We start from the raw sequence: 26,859 nt of genomic DNA, 5'->3' as shown, positions 1-26,859 counted from the left end.
TAGGTAGCAAATAGAAAATCTGCTATAAATAACACATGCTGTGCCTTTTTATACTTCCTGCCTCAAGAACACACCTGGATAAATAAAGGTGAATCAATTCTGGTCATGAAGTTGCCCCACACCTCTGATTATCGTTTAGTGTTCTTCATTTTGTACGCTCGGCCTTCGATTACTCTCACCCACACGCAAACAAACTCGCACACTAATAACTAAAATCTGGAGAACCAGGTGTATGAACAGTCAATCATGAATATTTTATTTTCCTACATGTACAAAAGGGCACACGGGCTTTAGATTGAAGATGCTACTTTGAATTCCTGATTAACATTAATGAATGGTAATTTAAACCCTCCACATATGTGCTTCCCCTCAAAAACATGAAAACCTCATACTTTTTCTTAATTAAATGAAATACATGAATGCACGTGCATAGTGAAGCAGAAATACATAGCTGGGAGAAAGAAACTGCTGGATTTAGAGGGTTGGCGAATTATAAGACAACATTTTAGGCCAAATCACACATGTGGTAGACATGAATCAGATATCTATACTGTATATACAGCTGGACTGGGGGCAAATTGCACAAAACGTACAGGTTATAAGCCGTTAAATATCGCAATATTTAAAACCCATAAAATCGAGGGGAAAAAAGCCTAATGATAGGCTACAGTGCCTTCGGAAAGTTATCAGACCCCTTGACTTTTTCCACATTGTTACGTTTCAGCCTTATTCTAAAATTGATTTTTGTTTCTACTCAGCAATCTACACACAAAACCTGTTTTTACTTTGTCATTATGGGGTTTTCAGAAATGTTTGCAAATTTATACAAAATTTTTTTTTGCTATGAGACTCGAAATTGAGCTCAGGTGCAGCCTCTTTCCATCGATCATCCTTGATATGTTTCTACAACTTGATTGTAGTCCATCTGTGGTAAATTCAATTGATTGGACATGATTTGGAAAGGCACACACCTGTCTATATAAGGTCCCACAGTTGACAGTGCATGTCAGAGCAAAAACCAAGCAATGAGGTCGAAGGAATAGTCCGTAGAGCTCCGAGACAGGATTGTGTCGAGGCACAGATCTGGGGAAGGGTACCAAAACATTTCCGCAGCATTGAAGGTCCCCAACAACAAAGTGTTATCCATCATTCTTAAATGGAAGAAGTTTGGAACCACCAAGGCTCTTCCTAGAGCTGGCCACCCAGGCCAAACTAAGCAATCGGGGGAGAAGGGCCTTGGTCAGGGACCAAGAACCTGATGGTCACTGACAGAGCTCCTCTGTGGAGATGGGAGAACCTTCCAGAAGGACAACCATCTCTGCAGCACTCCACAAATCAGGCCTTTATGGTAGAGTGGACAGATGGAAGCCACTCTTCAGTAAAATACACAACAACCCTCTTGGAGTTTGCCAAAAGGCACCTAAAAAGGACTCTGACCATGAGAGAAAGTAATCTCTAGTCTGATGAAATCAAGATTGAACTCTTGGCCAGAATGCAAAGTGTCACGTCTGGAGAAAATCTGGTATATCCCTACGGCGAAGCATGGTGGCGACAGCATCATGCTGTGGGGATGTTTTTCAGCGGCAGTGACTGGGAGACCAGTACAATTTTTTTTTTTTTTAAATGTCGCTCTGTATGTCGCTCTGGATAATGTCGCCAAATGTCGCTCTGGATAAGAGCGTCTGCAAATGACAAAAAATGTAAAAATGTAGTCAGAATCGAGGCAAAGATGAACGGAGCAAAGTACAGAGAGTTCCTTGATGAACCTGCTCCAGAGTGCGCTAAACTTCAGACTGGGGCGAAGGTTCACCTTCCAACAGGACAGCGACCCTAAGCACACAGCCAAGACAATGCAGGGGTGGCTTTGGGACCAGTCTTTGAATGTACTTGAGTGGCCCAGCCAGAAACCAGACTTAAACCCAATCAAACATCTCTGGAGAGTCCTGAAAATAGATGTGCAGCAACACTCCCCATCCAACCTGACAGAGCTTGAGAGGATCTGCAGAGAAGAAATGGAGAAACTCCCCAAATAGGTGTGCCACGCTTGTAGCGTCATACCCAAGAAGACTTGATGCTGTAATCGCTGCCAAAGGTGCTTCAACAAAGTACTGAGTATAGGGTCTGAATACTTCTAAATGTAATGTCTTTTGTTTTTTACTTTTAATTAAAAAAACTTTTTAGAAATGGGCTATTGTTTGTAGATTGATGAGGGGGGGGGGGGAAATGTCATAAATTTTAGAATAAAGCTGGTTTCAAAATGTGAAAAAAGTAAAGGGGTCTGAATACTTTCCGAAAGTACTGTATATCGCCTACCACCCCGAGTTATGACACAGAAGATACTAAAAGTTCTCCTCTGAAGCGGTTTTTAATGGACCATCAAACATTTAATGGAATACTGCAAATATGTCAACAGTGGGGTGATATGTACTGTACATTCAAAGTATTCACACATTACGGTTGCTTAATAGATCCTCTTTTATCATTTAGCTTAGGCCTAGCAACAAAAAAATGTCCCATCCCACACATGAAGAACATGCAGAAGTCATGTTTGGCTGCTGTTCAAAATCTTGCAGTCATAACATTTCTTTTTGACACCTCTCACACTGATCAGGGGTGGCAGGCAGCCTAGTGGTTAGAGCGTTGGGCCAGTAACCGAAAGGTTGCTGGATCGAATCCCCGAGCTGACAAGGTAAAAATCTGACACATTATATTCAACAGCCTTTCAACAAGGATTGCCCATAAGCGTACAAAAACAACACTGTCCTGGTAAGCCTTGGGCCTGGTTTCATTTCAGTTCCTAGCCTCTATCACTTCAGTGTTTAGAGGGCTAAAGGCACTGGATAGGTGTTAGCTAAAATGTTAATCTCCACCTAGCCCTTCAACATGTGAACACGTCAGTCAAGGGTGCCGTAAACCTTGCAGTGCATATAGGCCAGTTTCTCAGCGTGGGTTCGCCTCAGCAGAGGGAACCACTCACGGTGAGGCAGCTCCACCACTCGGTATCCAGTCAGCTTCAGCTGCCTCCTTTTCATGGCGTGCAGCCCCAGCAGCTGTGGAGAGCGGTAGCAGTAGTGGTTCCTGTTCGTCACCTGGATGGCCAGTCTGATGGGGGCTATGGAGGCTTTGTGGGAGTCCCTGGGGAGTGGGCCTGGGTTGTTACGTTTGGTCAGAGCCCCCACAAGCCCGTCCGTCAGGTCGACTCCCACACTGAACAGCCCCCCTCCCTCATCCGGCTCTGTCCTTCGGAGGAGGGGCAGCTGAGAAGCTTGGGTTGGGGGAAGGGGGGTCTTTCTGCCATTGGTAAGTTGAGTCAAAAGGTCCTCGGTGAGAGTGACTCCTGTGTTGATCTTCTCCCAGCCCTGAGTAGAAGAGCCAGAAGAAATGCTCCAATCCTGGGAGGAAATGGGATATGTCTGCGCTGAGGTCACAGGTAGCGGCTGTCCGACAGGGTTCAAATGCACCTCCAGGTCGATGGAGCGGGTGTGAGGCAGGATCATTCGTTTGCTCACAAACTCCTCTCCACCCAGAAGGTCCCGTAACACGGCCTCTGCCTCCAGGACCTCAACCTTCTGACACACGTCCTTCTGGGCAAAGCGCCACAGAATCTCCGTTGTCTCCTCCCGCAGCTCTCTACTCAGCCGCGGACCAGTCCAGTGAGGCAGCTCCAACGCCACCGTCCCATCCAGAGTGAACAAGTCTTTCTTCAGATCCAGCTGTTTAGACCTGGTGGCTAGGCTAACAAACTCGGGGCTCAAAGCTAACGCCACAAGGTCCTCAGGGAGCTGACAGATGAAAGCCAGGCCGAGGAGGCCGGTTAGGAGGTGCTCAGGATAGCGCTGGAACTCAGCCGCTCTCTGCCGGAGGGCCTCAATGAGGCTGGGGTAGAAGTTAGGGCACTGGCTGGGCAGGACACCTAGGGTCCCAAAGGCCCATATCAGCTTGCCTGAGTCTTTGCTCCGACAGTGTGGCGCTAACGACGGCAGGCGCTCAGCAACAGCCAGGAGGATGCGTTCGTTGCGGTAATGCAGGGCCGAGCAGGCCAGTGCCACATGCATCAGCCCCTGGACGCCCATGTTGGGGGCGCGGCGAGGCACCTCATGCGCCATGACCTCAAGCCATGCCCGATGGTCCAGGTAGCTAAAACGGAGCAGCTTCATCACGTTCACCATGGCAAAGTCACTCATCTCATACACAACCGAGTGGGCCCTGTCCACCAGCCGGTTCACCGCTCCTTCCGAGAGAGCTGTCTGGGACTTGAACAGGCCCAGGCACACAGCCCCTACCTCCTCTGGCTCCAGCTGGTCCAGGTGACGCATCAGTATCTGCTCTAAGGGGTGAACTAGCTCTTTGGGGCAGCGCCTGCCCTCCCCCATCACATACAGAAGCTGGACTATCTCAGAGACACCTACCTCACCTAAGTGCAGGCTGGCGCAGTCATACAGGCACTGCAGGTACTGAGGCACAGACCTCCCCAGGCAGCGCCACAGGTCTGCGGCCAGCAGCAGCTGGTGGAGGCCCATCTCCCCGGCCCTGCGGACCAGCTCAGCCTCATACAGCCCCAGCATGCTGTGAGTGGGGGGCAGGCCCAGCCAAACGAAAGACCTCAGCACCTTCAGTAGCTGGGAGTGGCTAAAGTGACTCAGGTTTTCCACTGCGTAGCGGAGCAGCATGATGAAACGCGTGTCACCCCTCACTAAAGGTGTCTGGTCAGGGTGCAGGTGGCTAAGCTTGGTGAGGAAACCGGTTACGTCCACAGGCTCCATGCTGCCCTTAAGGACGGTCACTTTGTGCAGCAGGAAAAAGGCCTGCTTGGAATGGACTGGGGCAGGCCGCTGGGACAGGTCAAGGGTCATGGCTGAGTACTCTGGGCGGCATGTCTGGAAGGCACGGGGGTCGCCTTTGACGTCTGGGGTTAGAGGTTCTGTGCGGTAGGGGGGTGCCCTTTCTGCCTTAGCCCCAGTGCCTCTGTTGAAGGCCAGGTCCAGCAGAGTGTTCTTGGTGCTGGAGAGGCGGCGTGAGGAGCTGACACTGTAGCGGTTACTCTGCTGTCTGAAGGCAGAGGTGACGGTGGACTGACACTGCTCCTCCATCTCCAACCTGCTCAGGGAGGCTCCAGGGTTATGCTGGGGCCGATAGTAAGAGGAGGGGTTGTACTGTAACCTGTAGTCCCCGGGAAGTACCCCTTCCCTCCCGTCCTCCTCATCGAGTCCCTCCGTTTCAGGTTCTCCATAAGAGTTGTGCAGATGCTGAGCCCTGAGGAACTGCCTGTGGAGGGCTAGGGAGAGATGGCGTAGCCTAGCCACATGGCATAATGATCCCGCAGACATCCACCTCAGAAGCTGAAAGGCAGAGAATATGCAGGAATGATTAACTATAGATATATTGTTCCTAAAATGTAATGTGCATGCTGCTTCAATTCTAGCGATGACATTTCTACTTCATCCATATTAACTAACAGAACAGCCTACACGAGGGCCATGTGGAATCTTGTTCAGGATATAGCTAGCTGGGTTTACTATAGCTAACTAACGTTAGGATATGAATATACATAATTGATAACGCAGGGAAAGCAATAACATAGCACAGTACAGTAGACTGGCGAGCTCTCCCCTGAAGTTCTCAGTAGCTAATGTTAGCTAACCAGGTAGCCACTTTGGAATGAGTTGCTATCTAACGTTAGTTAAGTATGCTAAATTGCATTAGCTAGCGAATTTATTCCACAATACTAGCCAGTTGCTGTTTGCCATATATACAAAACAAGGCATACTCACCGATAATAGCAATATCTTGCACAAGGAAAAATATATATCATTTTTTATGACATTTCAGAAACATCCTTGTCTTTAAGGTCTGACCTACGGCGCTGTGCAGGTACATGCAGGCTGATGAGCTCTGACCTACGGCGCTGTGCAGGTACAAACATAGTAGCGTCAGCGAAAGCGAACTCTTTGTCGAAGTAGCTGTGCACTAGACCGCTCTCCTACTATATATTAAATGAATGCTGCAGATGTGGAAGGCAGGGTTTTCCTACTTATGCAGTTGCTCAAAAGAATGTGAAACCATGCAGTCAATCGATAATCAATATATTGCATGATACTATCCTAATACTGAAATTGGCCGTAATTGGCCAACTGTATCCAATTATCCCAACTTGACCACGATTGGCCAACTGTATTTCTAATAAGAGATTGGAACTACTTCAACATGTTTAAAATTGAAAGTCAGATATTGAGTATTGAGCTTTATTCATAGTGAGCATGTGTGAACACCCTGTAGGCAAAAAAATGAGTTATTCAAGATGATTTAATCACGTCTTTAATCATTAAATTCATATTTGCTAAGATGTTTTCTTCAAGCCATTTTTCTGTAACACAAAATAAATAATACAAAAAGAAACTTGATAGCATTTTGTCTTTTAAGACATTACAAGAGTTGAAACAAAAAAAACTAACACATTGGTTTTTGAACAATCGCTTTAGTTGTACTGTACCACGTAGTAGATCAAAATTAAAAAGATTTCATATATATGTATATATTTATATATTTATATAGTTTAAAAAATAAAAGCGGAAATGTCTGTCTCATTAATAATCCTCTTAAATTATTCACACGTAATAAGCTTGATATATTTGAATATATATGTACACATAATAAATAACAATAATATTTACATCCAAGTACACTGTCTTTCTGTTTCTACTAAGAACACAGCAGGACACAACAAAAGTACATAGCAGCAAATGTTGCCCCAAAACTGAGGGGGTGGGCCCTCCATCCCTCGCTCTACGTCTTTCTTTTCTTCTATTCTTATCCTCTCTTTAACATTCATTCTTTTTTTTAAGTCCTCACTTCTTTCACCCCTGACTTCAAAGTTATTCTATAAATTGCCCAGACCCATGAAAAAATATATGTCAACATATACTGTACACACTAATGTTTAGAATAGTTTAATATATTGTAAAATGTCCCATATAGCCAAATATATTCTAGAGATCTATAAAGGTAGTATATATTGACATATACATACTTTTTCCAAATAAGGGTGGGTCCTGTTCAAACAAGTACACCACACAAGTACACTCCATATCTCAAAGAATCATTCCAAAAATGCATTACTCTTCCTATAAAGTCTGAATCTTACAATTAGTATCTAACACCATCAAGTCTGCTGGCTCAGCTACCACCTGCTGCTAGTGATCTTAAATATACACTTTGCTCAGATAAGCAGCTTCATTGACCAACCTTTATGTTTAAGTAATCATTAAATAATCACTAACACACCCTTTTCTGTCATTTTAAGAAATATCAATGGAGACCAAAAGCATCTAGAACGTCCACAAATTACAAGCTGCTTTTAGCTGTCGCCTACGTAGTTTCGAAACAAAATTAAATGCTAAGAGGCTTGCAGGTGATTCGTCATCCTGGGATTGATTGAGCCATTTTGTGTCAGTTGTTGTCGCCACAACGTGGCTGTCCTCAGTCACTGCAGCTACTGGTAGCACAGAGGAATCTACATGTGCGGCATCACTGGAGATGGAGGAAACAAAGCCTTATAAACCCAGCAAATACAATGTGCCGTCAATCATTCACAGCTGCAGACCCATCAAAGCTTTGGAGATCCCTGATTGGTTTATACAACTGATCCTGTCATGCAATCCCGGCCCTTAGCGTTCCGAAGCCTCATTTCCCCATCTCATCCAAGCCCATTATTACATTATTAAACCCCCCCCAACACAATGCAACACACTCCTGAAAAACACATCTCACATCCCTTAAAACAGCTTCTGTATCTTAACCTTTTGGTTTGTTTCCTTAGTGATTTGGTGTGGTGGTGTGTTCTTATAGCACCAATAAAGCCACAGGGGGAGGCTGTATGGATGGATCTCCCCCTGTTTACCTGAATCATATCTTGTTTCTAATGTTAACCATGTGAATTAAACAGAAGAACTGGCCCTGGCCAAGTTGTTAAGGGCATACAGTAACCACACATGCCCAACAGTCATGCCGCAAATCTGACACTTACACCAGTAGTGTTCAATGTTGTTCTTCAAGACCCTTTATGTACAGAGGTTGATAAAGCTGTGTTTTACGCCATACAACACTCCTTCCGTGGCCTCCAACTGCTCTTAAATGCTAGTAAAACCAAATGCAAGCTCTTCAACCGATCGCTACCCGCCTGCCCGACTAGCATCACTACTACAAATACCTAGGTGTCTGGCTAGACTGTAAACTCTCCTTCCAGACTCACATTAAGCATCTCCAATCCAAAGTTAAATCTGGAATGGGCTTCCTATTTCTCAACAAAGTCTCCTTCAAACATACCCTCGTAAAACTGACTATCCTACCGATCCTCGACTTCGGCGATGTCATTTACAAAATAGCCTCCAACACTCTACTTAGCAAATTGGATGCAGTCTATCACAGTGCCATCCATTTTGTCACCAAAGCCCCATATACTACCCACCACTGCAACCTGTATGCTCTCGTTGGCTGGTCCTCGCTACATATTCGTCGCTAAACCCACTGGCTACAGGTCATCTATAAGTCTTTGCTAGGTAAAGCTCCGCCTTATCTCAGCTCACTGGTCACCATAGCAACACCCACCCGTAGCATGTGCTCCAGCAGGTATATTTCACTGGTCATCCCCAAAGCCAACACCCCCTTTGGCCGCCTTTCCTTCCAGTTCTGCTGCCAATGACTGGAACGAATTGCAAAAAAAAATCAATTAAGTTGGAGACATATCTCCCTCACTAACTTTAAGCGTCAGCTGTCAGAGCAGCTTACCGATCACTGCAGCTGTATACAGCCCATCTGTAAATAGCCCATCCCACCAACTACCTACCTCATCCCCATATTTGTTTTTCTGCTCTTCTGCATACCAGTATTTTTACCTGCACATCCTCATCTGCACATATATCACTCCAGTATAAATTGCTAAATTGTAATTACTTCGCCACCATTGGCCTATTTATTGCCTTACCGCCTTACTTAATTGCACACACTGTATACAGATTTTTCTATTGTGTTGTTGACTGTACGTTTGTTTATTCCATGTGTAACTCCGTTGTTTTTGTCGCACTGCTTTGCTTTATCTTGACCAGGTCGCAGTTGTAAATGAGAACTTGTTCTCAACTGGCCTACCTGGTTAAATAAAGGTGAAATTAATTATATATTTTTTTATTAAACTCTATATCATACATTCTCGGTCTTTACACTGTCAGTTGTTGTGACAATTTACAAATAGGCCCAGACAGAATCTGCAGGGTAGTTATCCCTACCTTTACAGTATTTGACAACTATAGTAGTACATGTTTAGTAGTAGTATTTGGCTTGATTTAAATAGAGTTTTTTTTCTTCCCCACATCATCTTTAGAGGCTGCCTTGAGGAGAATCTTTCTCCCACAGACTGTCTTTGCTTTATAATATATTCATATCATGCTAATGACAACGCAACAATAGTTTTTCCAATAGTGTGTTACTCTTGACCCCAATATTCACCCCAACCTAAATGTTCAGTGGATTGCCGATCAATAGAACTAAAACCTGCATAAGGGTGGCTTGAAGAGCGTCTTTGAAAACCAGTGTAAACTGTCCTTTTCCTCCCCCTTTCCCAATGGTCGTCCATGCCTCTCTCTGCCATCCATAGTGCAGTGCGTCCTAGGACCACCCCGGGGTAGCAGTGAGTATAACTATTTAGGACTACAAAATGAATGCTATTGATATGTGCTACTGTTTAATTATTGTAAAAGTGTGTATAAGCTGAATTGAACTGATCTGCAGTGTTCTGGAGGACTATGGATCTAGAGCACATAGAATCTAGATCTCTGTGGATTCTATCCTCTCCAGACGGGTGAGTACCGGCCAGGGAGGGGCCAGCTGGTGGAGGGCGGGAGGGAGCTTCTTGTCCTCAGCAAGGGGAGGTGGGGAGAGAGAGAGGGAGGGTAGGGGAGTGACGGGGGCAGGCAGGGGGATGGGGGACAGTGGGGGTGGCGAGGTGGGCGAGGGGGTGGTGTTGGTGGAGGTGAGCTTGGAGCCCAGCTGGCCCACGCGGAGCTCCAGGGCCTGGTTCTTCTGCAGGGTCTCCACATAGCTGAGCTGCAGCTGGGCCTGGTACTTGAGCACATGCTCCTTCTCGTCCATCCACACGTGGCGCTCCTTCTTGAAGGTGAGTGCCTGTCGCTCACGCTGCTGTCGCTCCAGACGCAGCTCACCTTGGAGGTGCTCCAGCTGCCGGTGCAGGTCCCCTGCCTCCTCCCACTGCTGGTGGGCCTCCTGGCGCTGCTGGTGGATTTCCTGCCGCAGTTGGGCCTCTTGACGCTGATGAGCTTCCTGACGCAAGTGAGCCTCCTGGTGATGGTGGGCATCCTGGCACTGAACCTCATCACTCTGCAAACTCAGTATGGCATCTGGGGGGGGTACGGGGGGTGGAGGCAGGGCCGGGTAGGAGAAGGCGGAGCCTTCAGGTGGGCTGTGTGGCGAGGGAAGCCCCACTCTGGTCCTGGATGCTTCCCTGCTCCCCCCACCACTAGCCTCGACAGCCCTATCCCTCACACTGAACTCACCCAGGGCCCGCTTCAGCCCTACCACCTCAGCCTCAAACATTCCCAGCTTGTCCCTCAGCTGAGAGACCTGGAGAGACACAGGGTGGAGAGGCCGGAGAGTCAATCAGGAGTTAAAGAGAGAGGAAGTGGGGATTAATTCACTTAATGCGTGTCGTGTGAGTGAGAGTGTATTGTTTGTGTCTTTCAAAGTGTATTTGAATGCCTGTATCTGTACTGTATGCATGCAAGTGACTCAAGAGCTCAAAACGTGTGGTGCACAGACCAGAACAACCCTTCAAGTTGTAGTTAGTGTTTCAGGTCTGTCTCTGACTCAACCCTACCTCGGTCAGCGTCTTCTGCAGCTCCCCCTCGCAGCGCTCCAGCTCCAGGGTCTTGGTGCTGTAGGAGTCCTTGAGGCCCAACATGGCCTCTTCCCAGTCCCTCAACTGGGCGTTGGCCTCCTTCAGCTGGCCCCGCAGGGCCACCATCTCCCCCGCCCGTTGGGTCACCTCCGCCTGGCTCTCCCTCAGCTGCTGCTTCAGCAGGGAGATCTCCCCTGCCTTCTGACACACCTGAGAGGGAGGGGGAGGAAAGATATGGACATGGTTGAAATAGAGATCAACAAGCACCCATGTAAAGGGCATGAGTCTGTGTAATGGATGTGCACTTACAGTATAGGACAGCTACTGCTGCATTGTGTGCTAATGATCAAAAAGCATTTGCACAGAACAAATAGGACACATCTGACCATTGGTTTAGACAGTATTGCCCTTTGGTCATTTTTAGCATGGACATCTAGTATTTATTCTCAGAACTCATTTTCGCATTCTCACTCTCCCTTGTCATGCCCCCTAAAGTTGACCTTTCTCCCAGTTAACTTGTAAACCTCACCCATCTCTCTAGTATCCCACACCCAGCCATACACACCACCCTCTTAACCCCGGGTCCCCTCTCTCACCTCCCATTTGGTCTCCTCCAGGCGTGGCAGGATGTCAGCCTGCTCCTTCCTGTAGTCCAGGCACTTCCTCTCCAGCTCCTCTCTCTGGGCCAGCAGCGCAGCCATCTCCTCATGCAGGCGTCGCTTGTCCTGCGACAGACGGCTGATCTGGGCCTGCAAGGCACTCTGGGAGCGCTGGGCGCGACGCGTCACCTGTGTAGAAATACATTTGGTAGAATGGAGATTCCCGATTCAAATCAACATTTGACAGTGGGTATACTGGAGGCAGCCATATTGAGTGCACTATTTGAAATAAGGTAAGTGGGAAAATCTTTGCACAGAATTTTACTAAACTACTCCTTAACGCTCATTCTTTGCCTTTCTCAGTGTTTGCCACGCAGCCATGGCAAATGCTATTGGGTATATCCTACGACCTCACAATCTGTGAACTAAGGAGCCATTACCTGCTGCAGGCGTGAGGCATAATTCTGCCGCAGCTCGTCCATCTGGCGCTCCCACACGCGCTGCTTCTCCTCAAACACCTGGACGATGGCCGCCTCACTCTGGTCTAGGTTACGGCGCATGTGGAGCACCTGGGAGAGGAGGAAAGGAAGTAACTCAGCTGTAATTCACATGTAGCTGCAGGAGGTGATGATGGGGAATTCACAAAATGGCTGCCATCCATCAGAGGTTACTGTCTTTCATATTTCTTTGTACTTCTCATTTGCAATGTCAACAGATGCTGAATATTAATTGATTGCTTTTTAGGTGTTCCACTATGTCTCCTTGCATTGTGGAACACACACCTCATTCACCATCTACCACCAAGGTGTACCACCCCACTATCACATATCGCTACCTCCAAGCCCTCAGTACTTGAATAACTTGCACTACTATTTCAGACCAAAGACCTAATGTGTCTTACCTGCTTGACCGTCAGCTAATAAAAATACAGTTGTCTGCTCAGTGAGTTTAGGGCACACACACCTGACCAGTTTATCAACTCACCCAACCAGTTTCCCAGCGGTTTTAGTTTCAAGTTTTGTTTGTCACATGCACAAGTACTGTGAAATGCTTAACTTTCAAGCCCTTCCCAACAGTGCAGTATTCAATATCAAAATAGTATAACAAAAAAAAACTAGAGAAATAAGAAAAGAAGAATAAAACAGGAAGGTGTAAGCTATGTACAGGTTATTCTTAAGCCATAGACAGTATTAGGTAAACAGTAAGATCACTAGTACAGTTACCTATGCCCTCTATGGGTCATGCAAACTCCTCAAATTTCAAATAACAATTTCTTGTGATTATATAAAATAACTGCATTAACTGTCCTATAGTTGTGATCATCTGCACTACTGGCACTATTTGTTTGTTGCTTTCTTCTACAATATAATCTATTAAATCTCCTCCTGCACCCCCCACTAGTATCCACTCTTTCTTCTCCCTTTTCCTCTCTCCCTCTCTCGTCATCTACCTCTGTCTCTACTCACCTCTTGCTCTCTCTCCCATAGCCGATCCTCCAGGTCCTGGATGACGTCATCGGAGGAGGGCGAGGGGCGGAGGGGCGGGGGGGCGTCACTCAGGTGGCTGAGCCTCTGATAGGACGAGGAGCTCTTCCCAGAGGAGGAGCGACCACTATCCGAGGTGCTCAGTCCGTTCTGGTATCCACTATTACCGCTAACGCCACCAGGCTTGTCCAACTTCTCCAGGGCCCCCGTGGTCCCCAGGCGGTTGATGTGGCTGGTGGAGGCGCTCAGGGGCCCTAGGACAGGCGGGGGCCCGTAGCCCGAGCTGGAGCCAGCGTAGGTGGGCAGGCTGGTTAGAGAGTTCCTCCCTGAGTCGGAGAGGCTCCCCTGGCCTCCGCCCCTGCTGCCACCACCTTCCCCGCCTCTGGTACCTCCACCCCGGCCGCCAGAGCTGTCTGTGTCTCTGAGGGGTCCTGGTACACTGGGACCCCCACCACCTCCAGCCCCACCTCCGGCGCTGCGGCCCCCTCCTCCGGCCTGGGGGGGGCACACCAGATTCTGCATGGAATGGAAGCTCTTGGGCACTACAGGCTTGAAGGCAGAGGGGCGGACCAATCCATCGTTGCTCTGGATGGGGGAGGATGGAAAATGGCATTGGTTTTTGAAATATAACGCAAGGATTGTATAACATACATTATCTGACAATTAGGTTGACAGAGATTATGAATATGCTGCTATACGTGTAATTAATTAAGCAGCAAGCATACCGACGCTAAATGTGAATTTCAAATGGGGATTAAGAGCATTTACTGTGGTTTTTGAATGTACCGGTACACAAATTATATGCAGATATACAAAAAAACAAATGTCCAGTATGAGAGACCTTTTCAGAACTCTAACATAAAGAACAGTAACAGCTAAGTAAAGGCTAATGCTATTAGAAGGAGGAGGAGTTGACGGGAGACGAGAAATAACTCAGGCAGCTTGGTAACAAAGTGCAGTATATCAATTTATGACAGCTTTTTATTGCCTGCACCCTAACTCATGTATACACATTCCTGTACAAATGCATAAACACACACATGCACAACACACACTTTCAACATGCACCCTCATACTCAACTTACAGCCTGTATTTGGACACACACACACACACACACACACAGAGAGAGACTCACCTGAACCTTCTCCAGCTTCCCAGAGATGGGGAGGATGTTGGGGGGGTTGTTATGGTTATCCAGTTTGGCTGCGCTGGCGCCCACCTTGTACTGAGCTAGTTGTTGGCTACTGTTTCGATCATTGTTCAGCGAGACCTCGTTGTTCCCGCAAATGTCCAAACTCACTGCCCCTCTCGGCACTTCTCGCCCCCCATCACGCCCATCCCTCTGGTACCGCCCATCCCTCTGGTCCCGCCCATCACGCCGCCCGCCTCCATTCAAAAACACTGCATTGGACACCTGCCTCTCACTGTTACCCACCGCTGCCGCTGCTCGGTTCCCATTGGAAACGCCCCTATTGCCATTGGAGACTTGTCTGTTTCCATTGTTATGGGCGGGGGGCCTCTCTCTCTCTGCTCTCTCGCAGAGCGGCGGAGGACGCTCGCTGCCGTAGTAAGAAGAAGAGTGCTCCACCGTGGCAAAGCTTCGTTCGTCAGCCGTAGTCCCCTTAGCATGGGTCAGGGGAGGAGGTTGCTGAGAGGACCTCTCAATGCTGTAACTCCTATCTGCCAAGCCCCTGCCCCTGTGGGTGGAAGTGGAGGAGGAAGAGGAGGAGGGGGGTGGTGGGGGGGCACGAGGCAGGCTGTTCTGCTGGGTGGTGCGGGTGCCCACGCTCCGCATGGCGATCTCCTGCTGCTATTGCTGCTGGCCAGAGGTGGTGGTCGAGGAGAATACCCCGCTGGCCACAATTCCCATGCCCTGGGGGCGCACCCCCTCACTCATCCCCCCGCGCTCCACACTTGCCATGATGAAGGACAGGGAGGTAGCACCAGCCGACACACACTGCAGGACACACAGAGACATCGAGAGGAGAGGGAGAAAGGTAAAGAGACACACAAACTGTAAGTACACACACAAGCACGTGCCCACACACAAACACACACTGTACGTAACAGAAGGAGGAGGATGAAGAAGTCCTCCAACTGCGATATCTGAGACCATCAGTGCTTGACTTGGGCAGGAGCCGAGTATCGGCACCTCAAATGTTCTACTGCTTGAGCTCCTGTTCCTCTTATAGAATATTTGCTCAAAAGTATTGTGGAGCTCCTGCACCTAAAATGTAAACAGTAAATGTAAACAGTACGGCACCAAATGAGTACCGGCACCTACAATGCCTTCAGAAAGTATTCATACTCCTTGACTTATTCCACATTTTGTTGTGTTACAGCCTGAATTCAAAATTGATTAAATTAACCATTTTTTTCTCACCATCTACACACAATACCCCATAATGACAAAGTGAAAAAAATGTGCTTATAATTTTATTTTACATTTATTGAAAATGACATACATAAATATCTAATTTCATATGTAGTCACACCCCTTTCTTGGGCATTACATGTTAGAATCAACTTTGGCAGAAATGACAGTTTTTCTAGGTAAGTCTCTAAGAGCTTTGCACACCTGGATTGTACAGTATTTGCCCATTATTATTTTCAGAATTCTTCAAGCCCTGTCAAATTGGTTGTTGATCATTGCTAGACAATCATTTTCAAGTCTTGCATTAGATATTCAAGCAGATTTAAGTCAAAACTGTAACTCGGCCACTCAGGAACATTCACTGTCTTCTTGATAAGCAACTCCAGTGTATATTTGGCCTTGTGTTTTAGGTTATTGTCCTGCTGAAAGGTGAATACATCTCCCAGTGTCTGGTGGAAAGCAGACTGAAACAGGATTTTCTCTAGGATTTTGCCTGTGCTTAGCTCCAATCCGTTTCTTTTTTATCCTGAAAAACTTCCCAGTCCTTAATTAACAATTACAAGTGTACCCCTAACATGATACAGCCACCACTATGCTTGAAAATATGGAGAGTGGTACTCAGCAATTGGATTCGCTCAAAACATAACACTTTGTATTCAGGACATTGCAGTATTACTTTAGTGCCCTGTTGCAAACATGATGCATGTTTTTGGAATTCTTCCTTCTTTTCACTCTGTCAATTAGATTAGTATTGTGGAGTTCTCTCCTGTCACAGCTATTAAACTCTAGAACGGTTTTAAAGTCCCCATTGGCCTCATGGTGAAATCCCTGAGCGGTTCCCTTCCTTTCTGTCAACCGAGTTAGAAAAGATGCCTGTATCTTTGTAGTGACTGGGTGTATTGATAAACCATCCAAAGTGTAATTAATAACTTCACCATGCTCATAGGGATATTCAGTGTCTGTTTTTTAAATGTTTACTCATCTACCAATAGGTGCCCTTCTTTGCAAAGCATTGGAAAACCTTCCTGGTCTTTGTGGTTGAATGTGTTTGAAATCCACTGCTTGACTGAGGGACCTTACAGATAATTATATGTGTGGGGTACAAAGACGAGGTAGTCATTGGAAAATCATGTTAAACACTATTATTGCACACAGAGTGAGTCCATGCAACTGGTGGTGACTTATTAAGCACATTTTTACTCCTGAATTTATTTAGGCTTGCCATAACAAAGGGGTTTAATACCTATTGACAAGACATTTCAGCTTCTCATGTTTAATAAGTGTAAAAAAATTGAAAAAACGAGGCACACAATGGTTTCAAACGGCACTCCATCTCCGCTCTTCCAAAGAGAAAGTGACATTTTTTAGTTCGGTGTGGCGACAAAGCAGTGTTTGAACCAGGGCTAAGGTTACTATTGAGACCACAAACTGACTGACACCAAAAAAATATTGGTTAATTATATACTACACACAAACACAAGGAAGAGAGTAAAGGGGTTGACATACTGTACAGTAGACACACAATTCACTAAATAAAATAAAACAACTTTTTACTCCACATATTTTCTCTGACACCCAAAAGTAGGTTACATTTTGAATGCTTAGGCCAGGGAAATGATCCAATTCACTTATCAAGATAACATCCCTGGTCATCCTTACTGCCTCTAATATGGCAGACTCACTAAACACACATGCTTCGATTGTAAATTATGTCTGAGTGTTGGGGTGTACCCCTGGCGAACCGTAAAAAAAATAAAAATAAGAAATGGTGCAGTCTGAATTTGCTTAATATAAGGAATTTGAAATGATGTATACTTTTAATGTTTACATTTAAGTATTTTAGCAATTACATTTACTTTTGATACTTACAGTACATTCGGAAAGTATTCAGACCCATTGACTTTTTCCACATTTCGTTACATTACAGCAAAACATTAAATTAAATGTTTTCCTCAATCTACACACAATACCCCATAATGAGAAAGCGAAAACAGGTTTAGAAATTTTAGCACATTTATTAAAAATCTAAACAGAAATACCTTATTTACATAAGTATTCAGACCCTTTGCTATGAGACTCAAAATTGAGCTCAGGTGCATCCTGTTTCCATTGATCATCCTTCTACAGCTTGATTGGAGTCCACCTGTGGTAAATTCAATTGATTGGATATGATTTGGAAAGGCCCACACCTGTCTATATAAGGTCCCACAGTTGACAGTGCATGTCAGAGCAAAAACCAAGCAATGAGGTTTAAGGAATTGTCCATAGAGGTCCGAGACAGGATTGTGTCGAGGCATAGATCTGGGGAAGGGTACCAAAACATTTATGCAGTATTGAAGGTCCCCATGAACACAGTGGCCTCCATTATTCTTAAATGGAGGAAGTTTGGGAGCACAAAGACTCTTCCTAGAACTGGACGCCTGGCCAAACTGAGCAATCGGGGAGAAGGGCCTTGGTCAGAGAAGTACTCAAGAACCCGATGGTCACTCTGACAGAGCTCCAGAGTTCCTCTGTGGAGATGGGAGAACCTTCCAGAAGGACAACCATCTCTGCAGCACTCCACCAATCAGGCCTTTATGCTAGAGTGGACAGATGGAAGCCACTCCTCAGTAAAAGGCACATGACAGCCACTTGGAGTTTGCCAAAAGGCACCTAAAGACTCTCAGACCATGGGAAACAAGAATCTCTAGTCTGATGAAACCAAGATTGAACACTCTGGCCTGAATGCCAACATCACATCTGGAGGAAACCTGAAACCATCCCTATGGGGAAGCATGGTGGTGTCAGCATCATGCTGTGGGGATGATTTTCAGCAGCAGGGACTGGGAGACTAGTCAGGATCGATGGAAAGATGAACGGACTAAAGTACAGGGAGATCCTTGATAAAAACCTGCTCCAGAGCGCTCAGGACCTCAGACTGGGGTGAAGGTTCACCTTCCAACAGGACAACAACCTGAAGCACACAGCCAAGATAATGTAGGAGTGGCTTCGGGACAAGTCTCTGAATTTTCTTGAGTGACCCAGCCAGAGCCCGGACTTGAACCCAATCTAACATCTCTGGAGAGACCTGAAAATAGCTGTGCAGCGACACTCCCTATCCAACCTGACAAAGCTTGAGAGGATCTGCAGAGAAGAATGGGAGAAACTCCCTAAATACAGGTGTGCCAAGCTTGTAGCGTCATACCAAAGAAAACTCGAGGCTGTAATCGCTTCCAAAGGTGCTTCAACAAAGTGGTCTGAATACTTATGTAAATGTGATATTTCAGTGGTTTTTTATACATTTGCAAAAATGTATAAAAATCTGTTTTTGCTTTGTCATTATGGAGTATTGTGTGTAGATGTATTAATTTTTTATTTTTTTTAATCAATTTATTGTAACAAAAGCTAGAAAAAGTCAAGGGGTCTAAATAGTTTCCGAATGCACTGTACATGTATATGAAGTACATTGAATATTATCCCCAAAAATACATAAAGGCTAACAATAAAGGACAATTTGCGGTATCAATTTCAGCAGGAATTCCCCCTTATACAGTTGCACCTTATTCCAAATCATATGAAAATTCATATTCAAATGTATTTTTTCAGTTGAGAAAATTGTTTATGCAATACAAATGAAAGCACATCTCATATAACTAAAAACTGTTGATATTAAAGTGGAACTGACATCATTTTAGCAACATGAAATCTTTAAAAAAAAATCTGTTCATGTACACCTCTAGGAAGAATATGACACCTTTTTTTTGCATTTGCTGACAAGCCAGACCCTTAGATATGGTCATTTTCACTCTTTCATAAGTTCATAGAATGTTTGGGAATTCAGTGTAGTAAGGCATTTGAAAATTCTATAGCAATTTAGTGGGAAAGCAGCCTTGCGTTTGGACAATTAATAGACACTGCAGCAAATAAAACCAACTGTCTTGTCCAGGACCAGCGTCTACGCAGAACGGTGCGCCATAGCCAATCTGAGTTACAGTAGGCCTATATGCCAATAAGCCATTTGCCACACAGACTTGCCATCATTCACTTTGAACTGGACTGTGTGTTAATAGGCAGCAGCATTAGCGCGACATTTGATAATTAGAACGCATTCACAAAAAGCCACAAAACACACCTGAATGGATTTCTGTAAATATGTTTAAACCACAGGAGCCCTCTTACATTTGTGAATTTCACAGCTCTATTGATTAAACAGCCATGAAAAGGTAGGCTCTCTCCCCCTCAGTTGCCTATGCACATCATCAACAATAACAAGATCAACTAATGGTAGTCAGAGCGAGATGAGCTAAAATCTAACAACGGGACATTAGATAAACCCTCGCAAACTTGTTAAGCTAGTTGGCTACAAAATTGCACTGAGAAACAGAAAAGTAACCTGCTCGTCCTTCTGCAGTTTGCCTGCCAGTGCATGCTTGTCCCAACCTTACGTTTTAACAACTGAATGGGAACCTGCCTGCCTTCCCACCCATTTGATCGATGCCAAATGCATTTGATTGACGACTAAGAGATATGCTAACTGTGGATAACAGTTGTTCAAGTTCAGCATAGCTAGCTAAGCGATATACATTTTTTACTAGCTAACCATATGACACCTGGATCACTAGCTGTAGCCACTGAAAAACGATATAAGGAGGGAAAAGTCACTCACTCACCCACTCCTCCAATGACATGCCATCCTCCCAGCAGCTAGCTAGCTAAAGTTAGGCTCTATGTTTCTAGCTCACTAAATAAATATAAAGCTACATAAATGGATACGCTAGTTCAGGGGTGTCAAACTCAATCCGTGCACGGGCCATATTGAAGAAAAAAGAAAGAAATTCAGGCCAGACATGCAACTGCGACCCAAACTGGCTATTGTTTTATTTGGAAAAAAATATGGCCCTTTATATACACTGCTCAAAAAAATAAAGGGAACACTTAAACAACACAATGTAACTCCAAGTCAATCACACTTCTGTGAAATCAAACTGTCCACTTAGGAAGCAACACTGATTGACAATACATTTCACATGCTGTTGTGCAAATGGAATAGACAACAGGTGGAAATTATAGGCAATTAGCAAGACACCCCCAATAAAGGAGTGGTTGTGCAGGTGGGGACCACAGACCACTTCTCAGTTCCTATGCTTCCTGGCTGATGTTTTGGTCACTTTTGAATGCTGGCGGTGCTTTCACTCTAGTGGTAGCATGAGACAGAGTCTACAACCCACACAAGTGGCTCAGGTAGTGCAGCTCATCCAGGATGGCACATCAATGCGAGCTGTTGCAAGAAGGTTTGCTGTGTCTGTCAGCGTAGTGTCCAGAGCATGGAGGCGCTACCAAGAGACAGGCCAGTACATCAGGAGACGTGGAGGAGGCTGTAGGAGGGCAACAACCCAGCAGCAGGACCGCTACCTCCGCCTTTGTGCAAGGAGGAGCAGGAGGAGCACTGCCAGAGCCCTGCAAAATGACCTCCAGCAGGCCACAAATGTGCATGTGTCTGCTCAAACGGTCAGAAACAGACTCCATGAGGGTGGTATGAGGGCCCGACGTCCACAGGTGGGGGTTGTGCTTACTGCCCAACACCGTGCAGGACGTTTGGCATTTGCCAGAGAACACCAAGATTGGCAAATTCGCCACTGGCGCCCTGTGCTCTTCACAGATGAAAGCAGGTTCACACTGAGCACGTGACAGAGTCTGGAGACGCCGTGAAGAACGTTCTGCTGCCTGCAACATCCTCCAGCATGACTGGTTTGGCGGTGGGTCAGTCATGGTGTGGGGTGGCATTTCTTTGGGGGGGGGGGGGGGGGTCGCACAGCCCTCCATCAGGAGCATGCCCAGGCGTTGTAGGGAGGTCATACAGGCACGTGGAGGCCACACACACTACTGAGCCTCATTTTGACTTGTTTTAAGGACATTACATCAAAGTTGGATCAGCCTGTAGTGTGGTTTTCCACTTTAATTTTGAGTGTGACTCCAAATCCAGACATCCATGGGTTGATAAATTGGATTTCCATTGATTATTTTTGTGTGATTTTGTTGTCAGCACATTCAACTATGTAAAGAAAAAAGTATTTAATAAGATTATTTCTTTCATTCAGATCTAGGATGTGTTGTTTAAGTGTTCCCTTTATTTTTTTGAGCAGTATATATATATGGCCCAATGTCCACGTATGTACATAGGAAGCTGTATAGTATTTTAACATTAAAACAAAATAGATAAATGCTAAGCTTGCAGATGGGCATAATAGGCTGCGACCCTAACCAAAAAGTATTCATGGTATTTTGAGTCAAATAGAAACTTTTTTATTTTTTAAACCTCTTATAAAGTTGGTTTTGAAGCATAAACTGGGAATTGTATATTTTTGACTGATATTACGATTGTCTGTTTGTTTAATATCTGCAAAGTAGTTAATGCTGTCAGTTTAACTTTAAAGGGTTAACAAATAGCCTAGCTCATCAATAGGATTTATTTGAGTTAATACACGATTACTACTTGATTAGTGTTTCAATCAAAACATTAAAATATTAACTACATTCCACATCTACATTAACATACACATATATTATATATATATATATATATTCAGGATTTGCAATTGAGGTACAATCATAGAAAGAAAGCTTACTGTGCTCACTGCTCACACAATCTTCTTGTGTTGTTTGTTTCACACCCTTTCTCTCACACTATTTGTTGATGGTTAGCAGAGCAGGTTTTTTGCACACCTGGTACATTTGCATGTACCTATGCCTTCTGTCTTATACACACACGCAAACCGATAAAACACACACACACAAATGCAAACAAATATTCTGTCCCTGAACCACACCCACAGGGAACACTATCTGATTACTCAACTATCACTGATTGAACATTGACCTAAAGGTAATATCTGGATTTATAGTGCATTGTACCAAGTGTAGCCTACTACTCCTATCTGAGCAAAGATGCAGCCAAACCATTGTGCAAATTCTCTCTCTCCATTGTCTCTTCATGCCTGAAAACACACACACACACACACACATGCAAACAAATGCAAACACTCACACTGAGACAAGTTCTTCCCCCTGTGCCAATGATAATGACAAAAAAAATATTTAGCAACTGTCTGACTAATAGAAGGAAAAATATGGGAGTCAATCGTCAATACTTCATTGAGAATAAGGTAATGCAAAGTATTTGTGCATATAAAGAGAGTACATCATGTCTGTGTATGCATCACTGAGTGCAATAAGGAATACACACTATATTATCATCATTATTTCGCTGTCCCCTAAACCACAGACAGAACACTCTGATTACTCAACTATCACTGATTGAACATTGACCTAAAGGTAATATCTGGATTTATAGTGCATTGTAACAAGTGTAGCCTATACTAGTCCTATCAGGGCAAAGATGCAGCCAAACCGTTGAATGAATTCTCTATCTCCATTGTCTCTTCATGCCTGAATCCAAGACGGTGCACATGAATCTACTATGCTACTTTGCTATAGTAAGGTAAGAATTAACATTCCATCTCAGGTAGGACATGGGAACAGAACCAAATGTGAAAGGGTGAGTATTGAATCCTTAGGATAAGGTGCTGTTCAAAACTAGATAGGGTGCGTTACTGCCTCAGGGCCAGTAGAGGGACCTGTTCCAGTGTTGGCTGAGCTGTGGCACGTGCCTACACTCTCCTCACTGCCACAGTTACACACTCCTAGGCATTACATCATCGGCTCCATGCTTCATACAGAGAGAGAGCACACACACACACTTTCTGGTGCGCCCTCATTCGCACACATACACACTCCTCGAATCTCTCAAACAGGTAATTCTTCTCAATCTCTTATCCTCTGCTGAAATGCAGTATGAGGTATTTAATAGGTGTACACACACACACACCAGCAATACATGTTCTCCCCATATTGTCGCTGCATTGTCCATACATAGACCCCTATATACACACACAACTCAAATGCAAACAAACTTCCCCCCAAACAAAGTGACCACTGTTTCCACTACACACACACACACTTCACTTCATTCAAGGCCTCATAAGCCAGGTCTAGAAGACCTCCAGAGCAGTAACACTGAGCACAGAGGTTAACACTACACAGTAGAATATATTCAATAGGCCTATTTTATCAGAGCTCCCTTGCCATTATCATCAAATTACTGTCCATATACCTACAACTGACATGTTAGCCCACACTTTCAGTTCACACACATATACATACACACATATATACTTATAATATGCTTCATGACATGTCAATAACACAGTATTTGCTACATCTGTTAGGTAGTGATGTAGGCCTAATAAATCAGCCTATTGCCTATGCAAGCTATTCAAGTGTATTCCTGTTAAGTGCCAAGGTAGGTCTAAATTCTACTGTAGGACATTTGCTCTTGGTCTGTCAATTTATACTTTTAATATATTAAAATTCTCTTCATTATTATTGCAGCAGCTAAAACAACCTCCGTCAACCCTTTCACCGCACAGATGTGCACAGGCAGGGTGACTGTCAGCTGACGCGGCGATGCTAGAGCACAATGGAGAAACATCACTCGTTTCTCCATACCAGCGAAAAAGCCCTAACCCAGCAACGAAGGGCGAGAAGAACGAGATAATTAACATGATCTACCCATTTACCCCTGCATTTCTTTCCGTTCACGAATTAGGCCTGCATAATGTGCGTGTGGGTCAGGGAAATAGCTCTCCCCGTGGGGGAAGCGGAGGGTCGTGCTCGAGTGAGCGTCGTAAACTACAACCCGCGCGTACAACCGCTTTTGCCACATTCCCATCTCGCCGTCTTTACTTTCACTCCAATAAGCAATATGAACAAGAACGGTATCCCTCTCCCTCATCGCTCTGCCACAACATTTGAATCACCAAAATCCTTCTCCCCGTCAGCGTGCAACATGTAAAGCGGCAGGATAATGGATTGGCAATGCAGTGAATGGCGATAAAAATAGAAAAACGCAGGTGTCGTAGTAGGCGCTGCGTTGCCTACTAGGTGCGCGTATTTCTCTGTGGAAATGATGGAGCGCTCCGCTCCAACAGCAGCTCCACACTTACTATTAGCTGCAGGCGCAGCACAGACAACGCCGAATTATGTCGCCGCACTGCTCCTCGGCGAGCTGTCCGATTCGGGGTTCGCAGATAGCGACGGTGGAGCGGGAGTATAGCCTAGGCCTACTCGTGTGGCTCTGGTCGGGGAAGGCTGCAGCCGCTAGTACCCGTAGCAAAGATCGGGTGATTGAGGCATCGAGAGGATGCGTGCATCAGCTGTGTCACACACCCACCTCCGCCCCGCCCCTTCTGATGACCACGACACCGCCCCCTTCCCAGAAAGGCACTGCGCCTGCGCCCACACCAGCAACAAAGGTGTGAATTCTTCCTCCACATCAGAATAGCACACAATGTATTGATTTTGTTCCACACAGAATACGTGGATAACAAATACAGTGGCTCACAATGTATTGATTCTGTTACACACAGAATAAGTGGATAACAAATACAGTGGCTATTGCTGGAAAATGGGGACCCTTGCCAATCATGCAATTTGTCTTTCTGTGTCTCTATGTATATATTCCTTTGAGTACTGTAGAACGTAATAACATATGGCCGGGCAGGATAAGTGTGTGTGTGTGTGTGTGTGTGTGTGTGTGTGTGTGTGTGTGTGGGGGGGGGGGGGGGCGCGTACTAGTATACGTGCATAATAAGTGTGTGTGTAGCTCAGAATGCAGTTCTTACTACCGAGGGCAAGCGAGGCCTTGGGCAAACATGATTGCCAGTTCCCAGGGGCAGAGACAGAGCAGAGCTGGCTGTGTTTGTGTAGGTGAGGAACTGGAGCCTGAAAATCAGCCTCACTCAGGACTAGTCAAGAGAGAGAGGAGGGGTAGGCAGGGTGAAATTGCACAAAGAGACAAAAGAGAGAGATATCAAAAGATGAGCAGGGAAAGGGCAGAGCGAGAGAAACTAGCCTATGTTGAAGCTGTAGCAGAACAGAACTGTTAACTTGTCTGTAGATGGATAAGAAGGACCATGTCCTCTCTTCTAAAACTCTGACTGGGTTTACCAAATGCACATGCAGGCATTGAGTTCAAAATCAGAGCGCACACACAAAAAATGCCTTTATAGGGATTTAAAAACATTACATCATTCCAAGAAAATGAAAGGGTCGATGAGTATGAGAGTTTCTGGTTTCATTTGGAGTAAATCACATTATTTTCACTAGCCTTTCCAATATCAAGAAATGTGTGACTTATTTCCCAGTCATAATGCCTTCTTCATACACACTCCACTGTTTGCACACAATCAGAACTATTACAAGCAGTCTTCCACACATAACCCTGTCAACATGATCAGAAAACAGCCATGGTCCTTCACATCAGAGGAGGCTGGTGGGAGGAAATATAGGAGGACATTTTCATTGTAATGGCTGGAATGGAATGGTACCAGACACATGTTTAAGTACAATAGCTTTGGTCCAGTTTTTCTCAAGTACTCATTAAAATTGTTGATAGTGGTTGTACTAAATTATCTTCTAATTACACAAGTTGCTTTTGTTTACATTGTGAACCTAGCAAGTCAATGTAGCTAGCTAGTGGTCATATGCAACCAAAATCAACTTTATTTTGAATTATTTCAATTCACAAGATAGAGTGAAAGAGAGCGTCAGTCATCAATTATTTAACTTCTGCAATTCTTGAGCTTGGACTCTGCCATCAGACGCGATGCAACGTGAGCTCAACACGGGCAGTGAAGCAGCTTTCATTCATTTCATAGGAAGCATTTTCTCAACGGCTGACGGCAATGCCGGACACCCGATGGCTATAGTGTTGCAGGGCCGTAACACAGACCTGCACACAAGCCACTCTCAAACTGAAATCACCTATTCAGCACACACACGGCTCACTTTCCCAGTTGTATAGGGACAAACAGGACTGTCAAGAGTACACAAACACACAATCTCTGAGCCAGGTTAGCAGAAAAAATGGTTAATGCTTGCATAGCACACACACACACACACAAAAAAGCAAATATATGACTGTTGTCGCCACGCATATGGTGATCCACATCCAATCTGGACATTAAAACACACAACATGCATTCACATTTCATGCTGTACTGATCTACTACTACAGCTCACACACCTGTCAGTTCTCTTGGGGCTCCCGAGTGGTGCAGTGGTCTAAGGCACTGAAAGAAAGATGTGATGGTATCGAGTAATTGTCTCTGGCCCCCTCCCAGTTAGGGGGAGTGATGAGCTCTACAGCAGAGTCTCACAACTCAGTCACTGGTTGAAAACGGTTTTCTGCCCCTCCCAAAAGATAGAATTTGTAGATAATTGTCCCTCTTTCTGGGACTCACCAACAAACAGGACCAAGCCTGGCCTGTTAAGGAGTGACGGACTCCATCCTAGCTGGAGGGGTGCTCTCATCTTATCTACGAACATAGACAGGGCTCTAACACCCCTAGCTCCACAATGAAATCGGGTGCAGGCCAGGCAGCAGGCTGTTAGCCAGCCTG

At 45.4% G+C, this 26,859-nt stretch overlaps 2 protein-coding genes across 3 annotated transcripts; both read right to left on the bottom strand.

Annotated features, from left to right (window-relative positions):
- Positions 1-231: 231 nt before the first annotated feature.
- fastkd5 (FASTK mitochondrial RNA regulator 5) lies at positions 232-5,927 on the bottom strand. Its single transcript, XM_014128658.3, has 2 exons — positions 5,772-5,927; positions 232-5,339 (listed from the first exon to the last, which is right to left on the bottom strand). Exon 2 carries the CDS (start codon positions 5,325-5,327, stop codon positions 2,895-2,897), a length of 2,433 nt encoding a protein of 810 aa, XP_013984133.3. The 5' UTR covers positions 5,328-5,339; positions 5,772-5,927; the 3' UTR covers positions 232-2,894.
- Positions 5,928-6,299: 372 nt separating this feature from the next.
- On the bottom strand, positions 6,300-24,607 carry LOC106563249 (leucine zipper putative tumor suppressor 1). Of its 2 annotated transcripts, none has more exons than XM_014128659.3 (7): positions 24,403-24,607; positions 14,123-14,944; positions 12,969-13,571; positions 11,943-12,071; positions 11,500-11,691; positions 10,883-11,113; positions 6,300-10,629 (listed from the first exon to the last, which is right to left on the bottom strand). In XM_014128659.3, exons 2-7 carry the CDS (start codon positions 14,780-14,782, stop codon positions 9,817-9,819), a joined length of 2,628 nt encoding a protein of 875 aa, XP_013984134.3. In that variant the 5' UTR covers positions 14,783-14,944; positions 24,403-24,607; the 3' UTR covers positions 6,300-9,816. The 2 variants fall into 2 exon arrangements, with proteins under 2 accessions (XP_013984134.3, XP_013984136.3); XM_014128661.3 differs by lacking the exon at positions 24,403-24,607 and adding an exon at positions 21,967-22,821.
- Between the last annotated feature and the right edge of the window lie 2,252 nt (positions 24,608-26,859).

Source organism: Salmo salar, chromosome 11 (genome assembly GCF_965601325.2).
Source record: "Salmo salar chromosome 11, fSalSal1, whole genome shotgun sequence".
NCBI lineage: Eukaryota > Metazoa > Chordata > Actinopteri > Salmoniformes > Salmonidae > Salmo > Salmo salar.
Note: the sequence above shows the minus strand (reverse complement) of the source record. Positions and strands in the feature narration are given on the sequence as shown.